The 16762-nt window shown below is 39.0% G+C and overlaps 1 protein-coding gene across 5 annotated transcripts in view; it reads right to left on the bottom strand.

Moving 5' to 3' along the window:
* The window catches only part of KAT6B (lysine acetyltransferase 6B), a 182158-nt gene that overhangs the window by 47772 nt on the left and 117624 nt on the right, over window positions 1–16762 (bottom strand). For 3 of the 5 annotated variants that reach the window (XM_070433040.1, XM_070433039.1, XM_070433041.1), the window contains exons 5-9: window positions 8961–9076; window positions 8646–8727; window positions 6094–6226; window positions 2340–3271; window positions 1247–1368 (exon numbers count right to left, since the gene is read on the bottom strand). In XM_070433040.1, coding sequence (XP_070289141.1) covers window positions 1247–1368; window positions 2340–3271; window positions 6094–6226; window positions 8646–8727; window positions 8961–9076 — 1385 coding nt within the window. The remainder of the gene's footprint in view (window positions 1–1246; window positions 1369–2339; window positions 3272–6093; window positions 6227–8645; window positions 8728–8960; window positions 9077–16762) is intronic. The other 2 variants (XM_070433042.1, XM_070433043.1) reach the window with 2 other exon arrangements.

The raw sequence follows: 16762 nt of genomic DNA, 5'->3' as shown, positions 1-16762 counted from the left end.
GAAATTAAAAGATGATGAGGCTATTATACAGACTCTTTCAGTCCCCTTTCTTCCATAAAGTAACATTTATCTCAATTATAATTAAATAATCAATTGTGAAGTCTCCTCCTACTCCCCTTACTCCTGTGCAGTAGGATACACAAGGTAAAGAACATTGTATGCCTGATTCACTGTGGCATTCTCAGCGTCTACCACGGTGCCTGACACAGACAAGAAATGTTCTTGAAAGAAAAAGCCAGTGTTAGCATGTTGGAAAGAAAGGGCTTTAGACTTATCAGTATCTTTCAGACAATGCCTGCTTTCATCCTGTGTATCTATGAATGCCAGAAATAGGCTAAGGAAATTATAATATTTAAGGACTTCAAATTTCAAAGATTGGGGGAAATTTTGACATTTATCTTAGCCAAAGGAAAAACAACACAAAGCATACTGCTGGGGCAGAATGACAAATGGAAGTAATATCCAATAGCCCCTAAAGTAGAAACCATCAAAGTATTTAGCCCAAGTGACTGCTACTGAAAATAAAGTTTAAGAGCCTATAGATAGCCTCCTCCCCCTCAAAAAGGAAGTGAGCTGGGGTAGGGAGCTTCTCCGTGAGTGTTGTGCCAACTGAATGTGGTCTACTGACATAAAAAAGTCACAATCCATAATAAATTTGTCTTTGAGAAGTCCAATAGCGTTACCTTTCGATGTTTTGGTGACAATAAGCTAAGTAGAGTTAACATTTTAAGTGGAATAATATAAAAAAATTCCTGGACAATAAAAAGAAAAGGGACTATAACTGATCATACAACATAATATTGCCTTTATCAATGCCAAAGAGTTAAGGTTGTGAGACATTTTTCATATGGCTGGCCATCTGTGTTGGCAGCAGCATTGGTAAACTTAAACGCAACGTTCTTCCTTTTTGTTAATGATTTAAAATTGCTATCTTCTATATTTGAGAAGAAAAAAAAATTAGAATTCTATTCCTTTACAACTAGGTGTTTTTCAAAATCGGACTCAACCACTGCTACTCTGGTCTATTTTGTGAGACCAGCTGAGCATCGCCAACTTTTAAGAGTGGAGATACCTCTACAACGTCATTGCCTTTGAATGGATAGGCAACAAAAATAATCTGGTCATAGTTAAAGAACCACAGAGGATTTTGAGGGGGAGTTTCTATAAAATCAAAGCAGTCATTTCATAATAATCATAACTTAAGAAGTCACATGTTACCCTTGTAATAATGGTAGCGGGGCCTTACCTCCCATGAGAGTTCCTGGGCCTGCTTAAACACATCCAAGTCCTCTTCGGTGACAGTATCTTTGCTCCCAATCACATTTATATCTGTACTTTCTTGTTTGATGCTTATTTTGATTTCAGTATCTGTCATTTAAAACCAGCAGAAAGTGTCTTCACTGACTTGAATCACTAGTGACCACCGTATATTACCAAAACGGTACCAAATTAGCATAGTGGGCAAATCGGGATTTTCTGTAAAGCTTTATAAACTTTTACAGCTAAGCACTGCTCAAAGATCCAGCAGTACCCTTTCCCTGCTGTACCCCAATTTTTATTTGAATAAACACTGTCATCTTCTTATAGCTTCAGTACATAAATGAGGGAAAGTAAGAGCAACACAAAACAAAATTAGATTTTTCAACCAAGATTAGAAGTCTAGTTATAGAATTCCCATTACCACTTTTGAGATAGTAAAATCTACCACTATGTCCAAATGACACATTTTTTTGTTTTTGTTTTATAAAGGGTAGCACATGTAACGGGCCAATTTGTTAAATGAAATTCTGAAATCAGTTTTCTCCCTAAGGTGAATACACACACAGACACACTCACACCCAAAAGCACACCTCACAGAACCACAGATCAGTTTGTTGAGAAGGAAGCAGGATGAACTTGGTCATGAGAAAGCAATGAAGCAGAGGGGAGTGGGGAGCTGAAAACCCCGTTGGAGGCGCTGACAGCGTGCGACCAAACAGCACTGTGGCTGACGAGGCCCCACGGGAAAGGACATGGCAGAAGCGTGACAGTGGCTACTCATGCGGGACTACAAAGCCATAAGCAACGCTATGAAGGCATCTGGGGGGGTCCTAGTGTCACTACGAATGGAAATAAATAATAAAAGGTGGGAGAGTATTAGTTGGAAAAACAACATTTTGGAAGTTTAGTCAGCATTAGAAAAAGGTCGAAGTTTCACTGTTTCTGTATGAAAGTGAAGTGAGAACAAGAGAAATAGCTAAGACCTATGTGACAAATAGGAGTTGACTGATTGATTTTTGGGGGGTTGGGGAGAAAGGGACGGGACGCAGGTTTGGTTGGAGCTTTGACCTTTTGCTTACCATCATCCTGATCAGGTTTAATCCTTCCGTCTGTCAAGCTCCCCTTCCCTGGTGAGGGGGTCCCCATCTGAGGGGTCACTTTATATTTTAATCTGCCTAGCATCCTGTGCTTTTTAAGGAAAGTTGTTCGCTTGAAGTGAGCAATTGCTTTAAAAATACGTCCTCTAGCCATCCCCCAGCTAGAGGAGGAGGAGTGAGCCATAAACCTACTTCTAATATCTCTTTTTCCAAAGAAATGGGCTTTAGACTTTGCTGTGGAAGAGAATTCAGTTTTACGACGCATACGCTGGGGTGGTGCATAACTTGGGTGTCCCTTCTTTCGAGACTGTCCCTGAGTGGTATAGATATGAGAGAGTCCATCAAAGAGTGCCTTCAGCTGGCTGTTACTAGTGAGACTGCTCAGGGAGGGCACACTGGACTGGCTGGAGGAGCTCTGGGGAGAGGTAGAAGAAGTGGACGTGCTGGACTTTTGTGAACTGGGGCTCTGACCAGAGATGGGGGCTCGGGGTGGAAGTGAAGAAGGTGGAGGTTTTAGCTTTTGTGTGGTACCTGTAGCCAACACATGAGAAGTGCATGACTGTTTCTGAGAGACCTTTTTCCTTGGACGATAGTGCTTTGAAAAGTCTATTATTTCACCTCGTGATCTGCGACCATCAGGTGATGGTGTAAAAAACTTAGTAAGGCCATCAATGAGCCCTTTGGTTTTCTTGTTAACTTTAAGTGTAGAGGCAGAAATGTAGGTGGAGGTGGTGGTGATTTTGGTGGTGGCACCAGGCCGAGTGGGGTCTGTAACAGCCAATCTGCTGCTTGAGTCCTTCCCAGATGCAGCATGACCAGATGAAGGTGTGGTACAGACTTTAGTCTTTTGACCCCTACCAGGTGACCCCCTTCCTGTGAATGCATTCATGGATCCTTCATCACTGGTTACAGACCTAGGCAAAAATTTAGAGAATAGTATCAGCATTTAATAATAGAATTATAAAGGTATCTAAAACAAATTTATAGCAACCAGTTGCATTCAATGTGCTTAAACTTCAGAAGCTGAATTGCAACCCTAAGGACTGTTTTTCTGTGTGTGCCTCCACCTAGAGGTCTCTCTGTTGAAAGTTAGCAGCAACTACACCTGTGTGTCACGATTCTCCCAGGGCCCATCCAACAGGTGCTGGAAGAATCCATGTGCACCCAAGGGCAATCAATATAAGAAGGAAAATTTTTGAAGAGACTGAGAAAACCCAATGCTTTCATTATAATTAAATTAAAATGTTACCCTTGTGTTGTCACCAAGTAATTATGATTTCCTGATATGTCTTTTCTAAAATATTAAAGGAAATAAGTCATATTATCTAGAAGCAAAAGAGTAAACTTATCTAATTTCTAGTTAGAAGCAATTTTAACTCAAATGGAAAATTTATATAAATAGAATTTGGGTTATGTCTATAAATTAGTAGGTTTTTATGTGTGGGTTTTCTTGTTTGTTTTTAAAGAAAATACTAAAAGATACCCTTTTCCTCTCAGCAGTTTATGCTTAGGATGACAAGATAACCAATAATACTCTCTAAGTAAAGGAGACAATTAATTACAGCATAAAATATTGCTGAAAAAATGACAACAATAGCAAAAAACCGAAGGAATGATTAAAGAAAAGCTACAGCAGGTCAGACATGACATGGAAAGTCTGGTGAAGCAGCAGCACATTTACCATGGTCGTTATCAGACACTTGGCGTCAGAATCTCTGTACACGGGTTCTGACTGCTATTGCGGTTCATTTGGTGGTTTCGCCTATACAGCTGTGTGGTCAACAGAGACTGGAGGTCACTCCATTAACACAGCTGCGCACAGGAAGGGCAGCTGTCTGCCTTCACCTCAGGTTAGGGCTTGGAAAGCTACCCATTTTGCAGCAGAATTTCATACAATGGAAACATTTGCATGTGAATTATGGCTGCGCTGGGGCCCAAGAATGCACTTTAAAAATTATCAATTTAGCTGAAGGATAATAATGAAGAAATGGAAGCCTGAAAATGGTATGATATAGAATTACAAAAATATTTTAAGTAATCACAAGTAGAAGACCACATTTGGGGGGTCATTTTGTACATAAAGACATGATGAACAATTTCAGCAGTCAGCAGAAGGGGAGCTGGTGCAGACCAACGGGGGCAGCTACAAGCTCATCAAGGGCGGCTCACCCACCCCAGCTTGTGCCTGGCGCCACCTATTCAGCCAAATCAGGTTAACGCTGGAGATCTCTAGTGTCACGGTGAGGGCTACCAATAAACAACTCATCCAGGCTCAATGCTTCGCATTAGCACGCGCATTTGGACTGTATCTGGAATCGATTGCCCAGAAAGGATAATATGCTTATAAAGCATGTACAAAGGAAAACTCCCTAGACTGTCTTAAAAATTCCTAAGCTCAAAGGACAATTTTGGACAAACAAAAAGTTAGGATTGGTGCCAGATGCAATTTTCAGCTGCGTCCTTTGTTTAGAAAGTTTATATCCTAATTTGGTTTTTTTAATTGGGCCCTGAGGATACAGTCCCATTTCAAGAACAATGCTTACACAGGATGAATGCAAAAACATAATTTCTACTTGACTGATGCTAATATGAAAGATTTTATTTTTATTTTTTGTTTGCCTCCAGAAATTAACAAAAATTCCATTTAAAAATGTCTACCAGTTAAAGGGTTTTCATAAAGAGTCACAGAAAACTCTAGAAAAGATCAGACATTTTCTATTTCTCCTCTGAGAGATGGATACAGGTGCAGAAGGACACTTTTTCTGAAAGCAGGTAATATAGTGAATTGCTTCTGATAAAATTAGGCAGAAAGAGTAAGCAAGTCAGATACTTGGTGTTTGTTCAGGGTGTGTGTAGAGAGCACTTATTCATTTTTACATCACAGTGACCATTTCAGGAACTAGACAATGGGCTTATTAATAGAACTGCTTCAGATATGCAAGTCTGCTGATTTCATTTCTAAAAACCTTACTTAATACTCAGAGTCAAATCCCTACTCCATACAGGTTTTACAAACTACATGCATTCCACTTCTTATCTTTTCTCTACTTTCCAAGTAATTCCTGCAAATGTTCTACTGGGCTTTAATGCAACCATATGGCAAAGGTAGTAGAAATGGGTTTCTCATAGTAGAGCTGGAGGCCACAGCGAATTGTTATTCTGTATGTACTATAGGTCTGCCCACATATGCACATACCAAATAGTCCTGTCTAACTCTTTGGAGGCAAACATGAGGACAGCCATTTGCAGGTTTCTCAAATGGTCATATTTCATTAAAGGGATCTTGAAAAGTTACAATACTAAATTAGCACCAGAAAAAATAAGTATTTTTCTAAAATGTTATCTGAAGTGACAAAATAGATTCACTAGAGACAAATCCCTCTCGTTTTAAAATTCCCACATAACTACTGTATAATTAAGGTCTTCTAATGCTCAGCTACTAACAAAGTAGGCCGAAGGACTGTTTCCTGTGCTGACATTCTGCTTCCATCCTGCTGCTTGAAAAATGTCACTTAGCATCACAGATCCTGCCAACAGAAGACCCCAAAATGCCAACTGTAATTAAAAATGTTATTTTCAAAAAACTTCCACAGCTTATATAAAAGGAGAAATATACCTCATCCCTTGAGTTTGCAAAAATGATGGTAAAAAAGTTAATGGGACCTAAGGGGGTTATAATCACCTATATTTTAAAGCACAACATAAAAGATTTCTTTTTGATAAGATCTCAACCTACAACAATCGTTGCTTTAATTTATTTTTCGGTCGTCCAATGGGTTTTGCATATCGACGTTTTATTTGTGCAGCTTTCTCATGAAGTAGTTTTCTTCCCTTTTTCTTTGGTCTGCAGACTTGGCAAATCCACATCCCTGAATTAATACATATATGAGAAAAATATTTTAATGTTTCATTTTAGGAGAGACATTAAATATAAACTGTAGCTGTAAGGCTGCCTGCATGCAGAACGTGACTCCGAAAGGTGGCTCATTCCCTTCTGTCAGTCTCTTCAGGAAGCCATTGTTAAAGGTCAATTTCCTCGTCAAGGTGGTGAGAGCAGAGGGCAGCCCCTGTCTCAGAGCCTTTCCATAAGGCTTTCCCGACATGTCACCATGCCTCCCTCCTCCACATACACACACAGGACAACCTGAGCCTGTCAGATACTATATGTCTTTTGATTTGAGGAAGATATTTTCAAGTCAATCAGTTTTTGGAACATCTGGACAAAAATATTTATTTTATCATCTTTCTGGAAATTTTCCACACTAAAAAAACTATCAGTACAAAATATAATTTTTAAATTAAAACTTAAAATGTTTAAGTACTATGGAGCTACAATTATTAAAACTATACACCTGATATAAGGAACTAGGTCAAGGATAAGAACTGAAAAGCCAGAATACTGAAAGCTAGAGAAAAGTTTAGCATATCAAACACGTTTTATTTCAAATCAGTGGCGAATTATCAGATAAAATGACTCAATATGTGGTAATGGAACAAACAGCTATCTAACTGGTAGGAAACCCTATCCTTTACAAAATAAATTCTAGGTAGGTAAATATTATAATATGACAAAATAAAATATTACAAGTACCAGGAAAAATCCATGGATATTTGTATAATCTAAGCATTACTGACATTTAAGACTGAAGCCATAAAAGACTCATGGATTTAACTGCATAAAAATATGAGCTTCTGCAAATCAGAAAAAAAGGTGAAAATCCCAATAGAAAACTGATTAATGGATAAAACAGGCACTTTACAAAGATTATATACAAACAGCCAATAATCAAACACACAAAAAATGTCCGATCTCACTACTTAAAGAAAATAATTATCAGACATCTTTTTTCTTTTATCAAATCGGTAAAAATTTAAAATAAGGACACTGTATTTCATTGAATATAATACACTGCTGACTAAAAGATGCATCTGATTTCAAAGATGTTAAAATGTTTGGTTTTTTAAAAAGTGTGCCTTAGATTCAATGTAATAAAGTAATGGTGAGTGCCGGTCATAATACAGGGAAGCAGGTATTCTCATACATAGGTGGTTGGTCTGAAAACCGATACAACCTTTCATGTACACAGCCTTTGATCCAGCAATTCCTCCCCTAGGAATTTATCTTAAGGCAATAATTGTGGATGGAAAAAATTGGAAACATTTGTAATGTCCACCATAGGGGACTGGTTAAATAAGTTATGGGTTTTTTTATACAAGGGGTTGCAAAATCAAATATGTTCAGGAACCACCCAGGTATAATACATGTGACTGAAGCAAGCTGGAATGTAACACAACAGGGAATAGTGAGACTGGGGTAAATTGGAGCATGCATACTCTACCTAAAGAACTCAAATTAAAAATTTTAAAAATATTGTAGCAGCTCTTCTGTAATGCATTTCGAGAAGTTGTAAATATTTATACGTATTTATATATCGCCAACAAAGCATATCTGTGGCCCACAATCACCAGGTCTGTAGTCTCTGCCCTACATATTATGGAGTTCTACACACTTGTTAAAAACTATGTTAGGAGAACATTTAATGATGTGGAAATGTTAGGATCTATTGTTAAGGTGGGAAAAAACATAAAGTTACAAATCATATATAGAATGTTCCATTTCTTTTTAAAACGGTATGTGGGGCAAGAAGGAATTTCTAATTGATTTTTCTTTTTATCAACCTGTGTTTTCTAAATCTTTCACAATGAAAATGTACAAATTTTGTAATAAGAAGGCAAAGTTATTTTAATGTTTAACATATAAAATGAGAAAAAGGATACTGAGCTAGGCTTTACTTATACAATAAATAGAGAAGGAAAACCTTACCCCATAAGGATATAACCATATAAAAGTTCAGATGCTCCTGTTCAAAATATCAACTAATGGCCAAGAAAATGGTGATGGCTCCTGTTGCAGGATCTTTGAGTCATCATTATCACCATCATCTCAAAAATAGGTAATTTCTTGCCTCTGAACATAGTACTGAATAATAGGGAGAGTGGTTTGAAACTTTTGACCTATCTAATCTAAACTTATTCTAGTAAAGAAATAGTTTCAGGAGAGGAAGTCTTTTTATCCCTATATCTGAATTAGAGTCTTTATTATATACATTACCCTCAAACTAATCTGTTACATTCCTCTGGTCATAGTCTGTGCCAAACCCATAAGTACTGGAAGATGGGGGATGAAAAAATGCTTAAGGAACCTGTAAACCTCTGAGCTGTCAGACAGCAGGACAAGGCTAATGAGCATGTAATAAAACACATCTTAAATATGGTTTAAAAATTCACCTTTTGGCATTCTGGAAAGTGGGGGGTCACAGCACTCCATATGGAATCCTCTATCACAGGAGTCACAAAAAAGCATATTATCCTGTAATGCAACATATTAGAGACTAATTGAGACTGAAAACAACTGTAAAAGGCCACAAATTCGTATGTTATCCAATTAACAGTAAGAAAATATAATAAAGGAGCTCCATGATCAATGCTGAAACCTGACATCTGTTATTTAAAGGAATATAGCAACAGTCTACAGGAAATAAGAACCTAGACACGGGAAACTAACACTTTTCCTGGAGATGGAGCATAGAGAGCAGTACTTACTGCATTTTTGCCTTGGATTCTACACGCACTGCACGTCTTGCATTCGATGCACTGCCACCTTAAGGCCTTTACATTTGTTGTTAGTTCAGGACAAAATTTCAAACAGGATGGGTGTCCTATAAGAATAAAAAGTAAATTGTTTTATGGGAATGGTGCCTTAGATGTTTTTAAACTCCCATTCCCTAATACTTAATATAGTGATAATGCCAACCAAAAATCCTTAAGAACTTGAAAATACAAAAATATCAAAGAATCCAAATTATACTTTGTTTTTCTGCCTTTTACCCCTGTATGTAACAGAGTGACTGTACAAATGTTTTCCCTAAGAGAAATTGGTTAATTTTATACCAATTCTAATCATAAGTCTTGAAGAACTTGAAGATGATAGATACTTAGATTATTCCTGTGCCTTCTGGTAAACCTCCTGCCTTCACCATCATCGTAAACCATCATAAGCCCAATGTTTTCTGGTTTGCCAAACCGTGACGGCAGTGCCAAAGTTCACACAATTCCTACTCTATGTGTGTAATGAAATCATAAAACATAAAGCAATAGTTAGCTAACTAAAAAACTGGGGCTGCTTAACATAATACAACTACAAATGCCTCCTTCTTGCCCCCCCCCCCCCCGCCCCCAAAATCCAGTAGTTTACAAAGAATATCCCATTGCTGGAATATACAAAAAAGATAACTGTGGCCATCTTGACACCGAGTCTCTGAATTTAAATTCTAGAAGTAGGAACAGAAATAGTAAATTTGAGAGTTAGAATGTTGAAAGATCAAGGTCAAATGTAATTCACCAAGAAGCATACCCTCAACAGGTCTCCCCATTTTCGTGCGTGTTCAGCTTTTCCACACTCTTTTGGGCACACTTTTTACCTAGCAGCTCTCACTTCACAGAGGAAAACTTGAGACCCCAAGGGCCAGCCCGGCTGCGCTCAACAATCAATAATAGATTCCACCACAAGGTTTGGGGAGTGGGAGCCCATATTCTGGAGAAGGCAATTCAGTTTAAAATCTGATGGTCTTTATTCATATAAACCTGAGATCTCCAAGCTTGATTTTATTTTTCTAAATCTGGTCTTAAAATAGTAAGAACATTAGTAAATCCCATGTGAAAGAACTTATAACCAAGCTGCAAGAGAAACCTGAAGGGTAATAAAAAATAAAAAAAAGAAGAAGAAGCAGATTCTGCAATTTCAAAACTGTTTTATAATTTCCTGACTTTGGCAGGCTCATTGTTTAAATATGTATTTTGGGTCGCTGCCAAAAAGGTCCTCCTCCCTAAAGCTTAACAGGTGCTTCATAAAATTCCACCCACCAGGAGATTTGGCTTTTTGAAGTAAAAACATTCAAAATCAATCATCAATACTGTTAATAAAAGCACACTATTCCTGAGCTTAAAAAAAAAAAAATCTAAACATCTGTATTTAAGATGTTGAGCAAATAAAATGTTGTCATAGGAGAATGACCTCAGGCAGGAGAGACACCCGGGCAGATGCATTTAACCTCTGACACCATTCTTTTACAAGGGCTTCTCTCATTCAAATAAACGTGGGGGGAAAGTTTAAATATATAAAAATGGTATCAATCACCACTTTCTGCAGCAACAGCAAACAAAGACAGCTTGCTCTTCGACTTTAAGAAGTATACTCTGAAGGGGGAGGGAAGAGGTCTACTTTGATCAAGGTTCCCCCCTCCCCCCACCTTATATAGTGGGGGTAAAAACTCAAGTTTTAAAGAACAGCAATTTAAATTCCACCCTTAAAATGGGTCCCATCAGTTTAAAAGTATACCATTTACTTCTCTTCCCCCCCCTTTTTATTACTTCCTGTAAGTCATACATCACTAGCACATATGACCTCAATTTCATACACAAAATTTTTTTCTACATTAAAATCCGCTTTTGTTCTTTGTAGCTTAATATTCAGCAACTAAGGTAATTCACATCATTTTATAGCTTACTATTCTCACAAATATCCTATGAAAAATACTTTTTAATAATTTAATAAAATTATATATTTTGAAAATGAATGGATTTCAGCTACTTTCAATCAAGAGTACAGAATATTCTCCCTATTATTACTTTCACTCACTTTAAGCAATATTTCTCAATTACTACCATTTAAGCTACTCAAATTCTAAAATCTTCAGCCTATCTTTCCCTTAGGCAGCAATCAAACTTTTATTTAGCTCAAGAGAATTGGCCCTAGATCCCTGCTGGCTCTAAATTTCTATGATTCTGGAAAAGAATGCTGAGGGACAAAGAAAGATTTCCACTTTATTTTCTCATGGCCAACTTTAAAATAACACAAAAGACTGTAATTGAGTCCTGATATACTAATATACAATCTATAGTAATTAGATAAAAGACAGCAATATAATTCTCTACCTCCCATATAGCCATTCCTCTCAACAATTTCCTCTAAAATTCAGGCTCTCTCTGCTGACACAATTCATGGTGGTTTGTCTTTCTGGAATTTGGTTTGCTTCTGTGGTTTATAATTTATCAGGTTTGAGATCATAATATACATTCATTCACTCAACATTCTTATTACAAACACATATTAAGCACTAGTAGCTTGTAATAGTTTTATCTAGCAAAACCAAAGGAATAAGTACCAAAGAGACCACAAACCAGTAGAAATGATTTTTGGAGGAAGTACTGTGGCAGAAAAACTGGGCTCTGTAGTAGAATAATGGCCTCCAATGATGTCTATACCATAATCCCTGTAACTTGTGAACAAAGGGCCTGGCATGGCAAAAGGGACTCGGCACATGAGACTAAGGGTCCAGGACTTGAGATAGGGAGATTATCCTGGATTATCTGGGAAGGTGAAATCTAATCATGAGTACTTAAAAGCAGAGGATCTCTTCCAGCTGGGTTAATAAAATGAGATGAAAGGAAGAGGAGGAAAGGTTCAAAGTGGGAGAAGGACTCCACCAAACTTTGACAGCTTTGAAGATGGAAGGAGGGTGGAGGCACAAGACAAGAAATATAGGTGGCCTTTAGAAGCAGGGAATGCCATTTACCTGACAGCCAGCAAAAAAAAAAAAGGGGGGTGGGGGGTAGGGAGGATCTCAGTCCTACAAACACAAGGAACTGAATCCTATCAACAATCCTGTGGGAATTTGGGATAGCAGAAAATAGAAAACTAATATAAACTCAGACACTGGGTCCCTTGGACTGGCTCTCTGACCAACCACCTGTCGATTTGAGATAGTGAGGAAAAGGACAGACATTTCAGATCATATAGTTTAGCAGGAAAGATAGACAAGCATTAAACAAGAATTAGGGTAACACATGACAATGGGGTGGCTCAGGGACATGAAAGAATCTAGCACGGGTTAGACAAAGGCCTTCCTAAGGAAGAGACCCAAAGGATGAGTGAGATTAGATGGGACCATAGGAGGGGCAGGATGGGAGAAGCTAGCATGTGCAGAGGGACAGGAGAACATGATACATTCAAGGGGAGGAAGGAGGTGTTTTGTGCACATAACATGAAAGTGATGGTGATGTAGAATACAGTTAAGAGCCCAATCCAGGAGAGATTTTTGGGCTATTTTTAAAATTTTGGGTTTTTTTCCTACTGATCATTGGTAGTCACTGAAAAATTCTGTGATTAGATTTACAATTTTAAAAAGTAACTTAGACGGCAGTATAAAAAATGAAGGAGGGGAGAGAAACCAAGATGGCGGCATAGGTAAACACCGGAGTTTGCTGCCTCGAACAACCACTTCAAAAATACAACTAAAAGACGGAACGGACATCACCCAGAACCACAGGAAGGCTGGCTGAGGAGAGACTCTTCAACTAGAAGGAAAAACAACAGCATTACAAGGCTTAGAGGAGGCGCAGTGTGGAAAATTTAAAGGTACGGTGGTGCGGCGGTGCGCGAGCAAAGCGGGCTGGTGGCTGAGGGCGCGGTTGTCGTTTTCAATCAGGAGTGAGTCTCAGACTCTGGGCTACAGATCCGGGCGAGTCTCTAGGGACCCTGACTCAAACGGGAGAGGCGGGACTGTCTGGCTACGGTCCCTCCGAGGTTTGCAGCGGTTGCGGGGACAGGACTGAGAGCGGCCATAGCTGCTCCCTCCCCCCGCCCTGTTGAGCCCGCCCCGCCCAAACCCTGCGCAGAGCAATTTGCCGATGGCCTCAGGCAAAGGCTGGACTAGCGCCTCCCCAGAGGACTGAAGTTTTTCACACAGCTGATTCCTACAGCCAGTCGGCCTGGTGGTCAAATCCCTCTCGTGTTAACTACAACAATTAAGGCTTGGCTAGAACAAGACTGTGCACAAAGACCACAAGGGGGTGCACCAAGAAAGCATAAAAGATGCGGAGACAAAAAAACATGACAGAAATGGAGGATATGGAGCTAAGAATCGCAATTTTGAGGGCTTGCTATAAACTTGAGCAGAGCCTCACAAAAACTAATGAAACCCTCGATGCTACGATAAAGAAATTAGAAAGTAAGCATACACGGACTGAAATAAAGAATATTATACCCAATAGCAGACCAGAGGAGCACAAGAATCAAACCAAAGATTTGAAAGCAAAAAACACCCAACTGGAAAAGCAAAATGAAAAAAGAATCCGAAAGTGTGAAGATAGTGTAAGGAGCCTCTGGGACAGCTACAAGCGTACCAACATCAGAATAATAGGAGTGCCAGAAGATGAGAGACAGCAAGATATTGAAAACCTATTTGAAGAAATAATGGCAGAGAACTTCCCCCACCTGGTGAAAGAAATGGACTTATAGGTCCAAGAAGCACAGAGAACCCCAAACAAAAGGAATCCAAAGAGGACCACACCAAGACACATCATCATTAAAATGCCAAGAGCAAAAGACAAAGAGAGAATCTTAAAAGCAGCAAGAGAAAGAGACTCAATTACCTACAAGGGAATACCCATACGACTGTCAGCTGATTTCTCAACAGAAACTTTGCAGGCCAAAGGGGAATGGCAAGAAATATTCAAAGTGCTGAATACCAAGAACCTACAACCAAGACTACTTTATCCAGCAAAGCTATCATTCAGAATTGAAGGTCAGATAAAGAGCTTCACAGACAAGGAAAAGCTAAAGGAGTTCATCACCACTAAACCAGTATTATACGAAATGCTGAAAGGTATCCTTTAAGAAGAGGAAGAAGAAAAAGGTAAAGATACAAATTGTGAACAACAAACATGCATCTATCAACAAGTGAATCTAAGAATCAAGTGAATAAATAATCTGATGTACAGAATGAACTGGTGATTATAATGAATCAGGGACATAGAAAGGGAATGGACTGACTATTCCTGGGGGGGGGGGGGGGAAGGGGAATGGGAGATTCGGGAAGAGACTGGACAAAAATCGTGCACCTATGGATGAGGGCAGTGGGTGGGGAGTGAGGGCGGAGGGTGGGGCGGGAACTGGGAGGAGGGGAGTTATGGGGGGGAAAAAAAGAGGAACAAATGTAATCTGAACAATAAAGATTTAAAAAAATTAAAAAAATAAAGTAAAAAAATAAATAAATAAAAAAAATAAAAATAAAAAATGAAGGAGGGGAAAGTAGGTCCAGATTAGATGTAATTATTATAATAGCAGATTTGAGTTGGTTTGGTGGGTGTGTGGACATATTGAGGATGTAGGATATATATTAAGACACAGAATCAATAGAATTTTGGATTTGTTGGTGTGAGAGAACAGCATGACTCCAAATTCAGGCTGTGGAACTGAAGGAGTAGCCAGCCAGAGGTACACCATTGGCTAAAATGGTAGGCATATCAAGATGTGGCGTGTTTGTTATTTCTGTTGTTATTGTTATGCGTGTTGTTTTTGGGTGGAGGGAGCAGGGCAAGGCTGATAAGCTGTTTTGGACATGAACTTTGAGAAGCCTGTGGGGCCTCCAAATGGAGAGGTTCTGGAAGCATTTATATGTAAGGGTCTGGAGCTGAGGAGACACTATGAAGCAAAGGGAAAAACACAGGGCCAAAGTCAGAAGTCTGGAGAAACACTTAGAGGATGGAGAGAGGCCAAGGAGCTGACAAAAGACGTGAAAGGAAGTGGCAGGGAGAGAATACAGAGAATATGATATCACAGAAGCCAAAGAAAGAAAACACTTCAAGGAAAAAGGCTCTCAACAGGTCGAACAAGGCTGAGAGGAGTATTCGGTGTGGACTGAAAGATGTCCGTTAGATTTTGACAAAGACTGAAAAGTGACCTTCAGATTTTCACTACATGGAGGCAACAAACCCAGGAGGGATTTCAGGTCTCCTGAGAGGGGGGCTGATATTCGACCCCCTTACTGTACAAAGGTGATTTTCTTACTCTCCCAGCTACGTCACAGCAGCCTTTCTCTGTGTCTAGTTTCAATGAGCTTCCACTTAGAATGATGCTGTAATTTTGAACTGTACACTTATCTTAGATTTGCTAATTTGAAAACACACATGCACACAACTCATCTGTAAGTAAGATTTAACCACCCAGCAATCTGAGCAGCAGACACAAAATTTCATTTGGTATAATATCTAATACTTATGTGAAGCTAATTAAAGATAATTTGGTCTTAATGAGGCAAAGAGAATATAACAGTGTTAATTTCAAAGTAGGCTGATCCATGAAAGTCAAGTAAAATCACTTTCTAGTCCCAACATTTCCTAGACATGAAGACTATCTGATGATTCCCACATTCCTATCAGTGGTTACAATGATCCTTCACATTTGTGGAATGTTTTATAGTCACTGATAATTTTCGTATCATTCTCTCACTAAATCCTCACAACAGCCCTATGGATATAGGGTACAGATGTCCCCTTCTGCATTTTACAGATATGGAAAACTGCAGTTGCACAGCTGGTGAGCAGAAGAGAACTGGAAGACCACATCTGGGGCTCCTTGCACTATATATGTCACCTCATGTCTTTTTTTGTTTGTTTGTTTGTGTTAGTATTCTTATTGATTTCAGAGAGGAAGGGAGAGGGAGAGAGAGAAATAGAAACTTCAATGATGAGAGAGAATCATTGATTGGCTGCCTCCTGCACACTACAAACTGGGGATCGAGCCCGCAACCCAGGCATATGGCCTGACTGGGAATCAAACCATGACCTCCTGGTTCATAGGTTGACGCTTAACCACTGAGCTACGCTGGCTGGCCACCTCACATTTTTACCACCTGCAAACCCGAATCATTTTTTCAAAAGAACTTTAAGCAGAAAGAAACATAGTTAAAGAAAATACTGGCCATTTGTGATATTGCGTCATATTAAATAGAGAAAAATTTCTAATTGTCTTGATGATGTAAGCAGAAGGAAACATTTATTACTCATGTCTATGAAATCTAAGCAGAGTTTAAATGTGACATCATACAAATGGTACTTCAGATAGAGGCAGCTAAAAACCAACAGGCACATGTGGGAAACACATTTCAGAACGATCCTCCATATGGGCTGCCATCTACATTTCCTTTTCCTGGTTTTATACTGCTATGGGTATTTTTTTCATATAAACATCTTACATTAGTGATTCCTTTGAACACTACAAATGGTCTCAATTCAATCCTAGAACCAATGGACTCAACTGAGTGTGAAACAGTGGCCATTTCCATGAGACCAACGAGGGGTACCACCAATCTGTAATTCCCACTCAAAAAACTGGACTGTGGTAGAGGGGCTCGCGCCATTATCATAGGGCACTGTTGAGCCATATCAGCTGGCTTTATTCTTTTTCCCCCTATAATAATCAAGGGGTCCCAACAGGGCATTATAACTACAAGATCCCGTCCTCCCAAACTCTCTAAGAAGAGCCATATTTTATTTTGAGCCTT

Source organism: Myotis yumanensis, unplaced genomic scaffold (assembly GCF_028538775.1).
Source record: "Myotis yumanensis isolate MYYU_CA2020_CCGP unplaced genomic scaffold, mMyoYum1.0.hap1 SCAF_13, whole genome shotgun sequence".
Taxonomy (NCBI): Eukaryota; Metazoa; Chordata; class Mammalia; order Chiroptera; family Vespertilionidae; genus Myotis; species Myotis yumanensis.
Note: the sequence above shows the minus strand (reverse complement) of the source record. Positions and strands in the feature narration are given on the sequence as shown.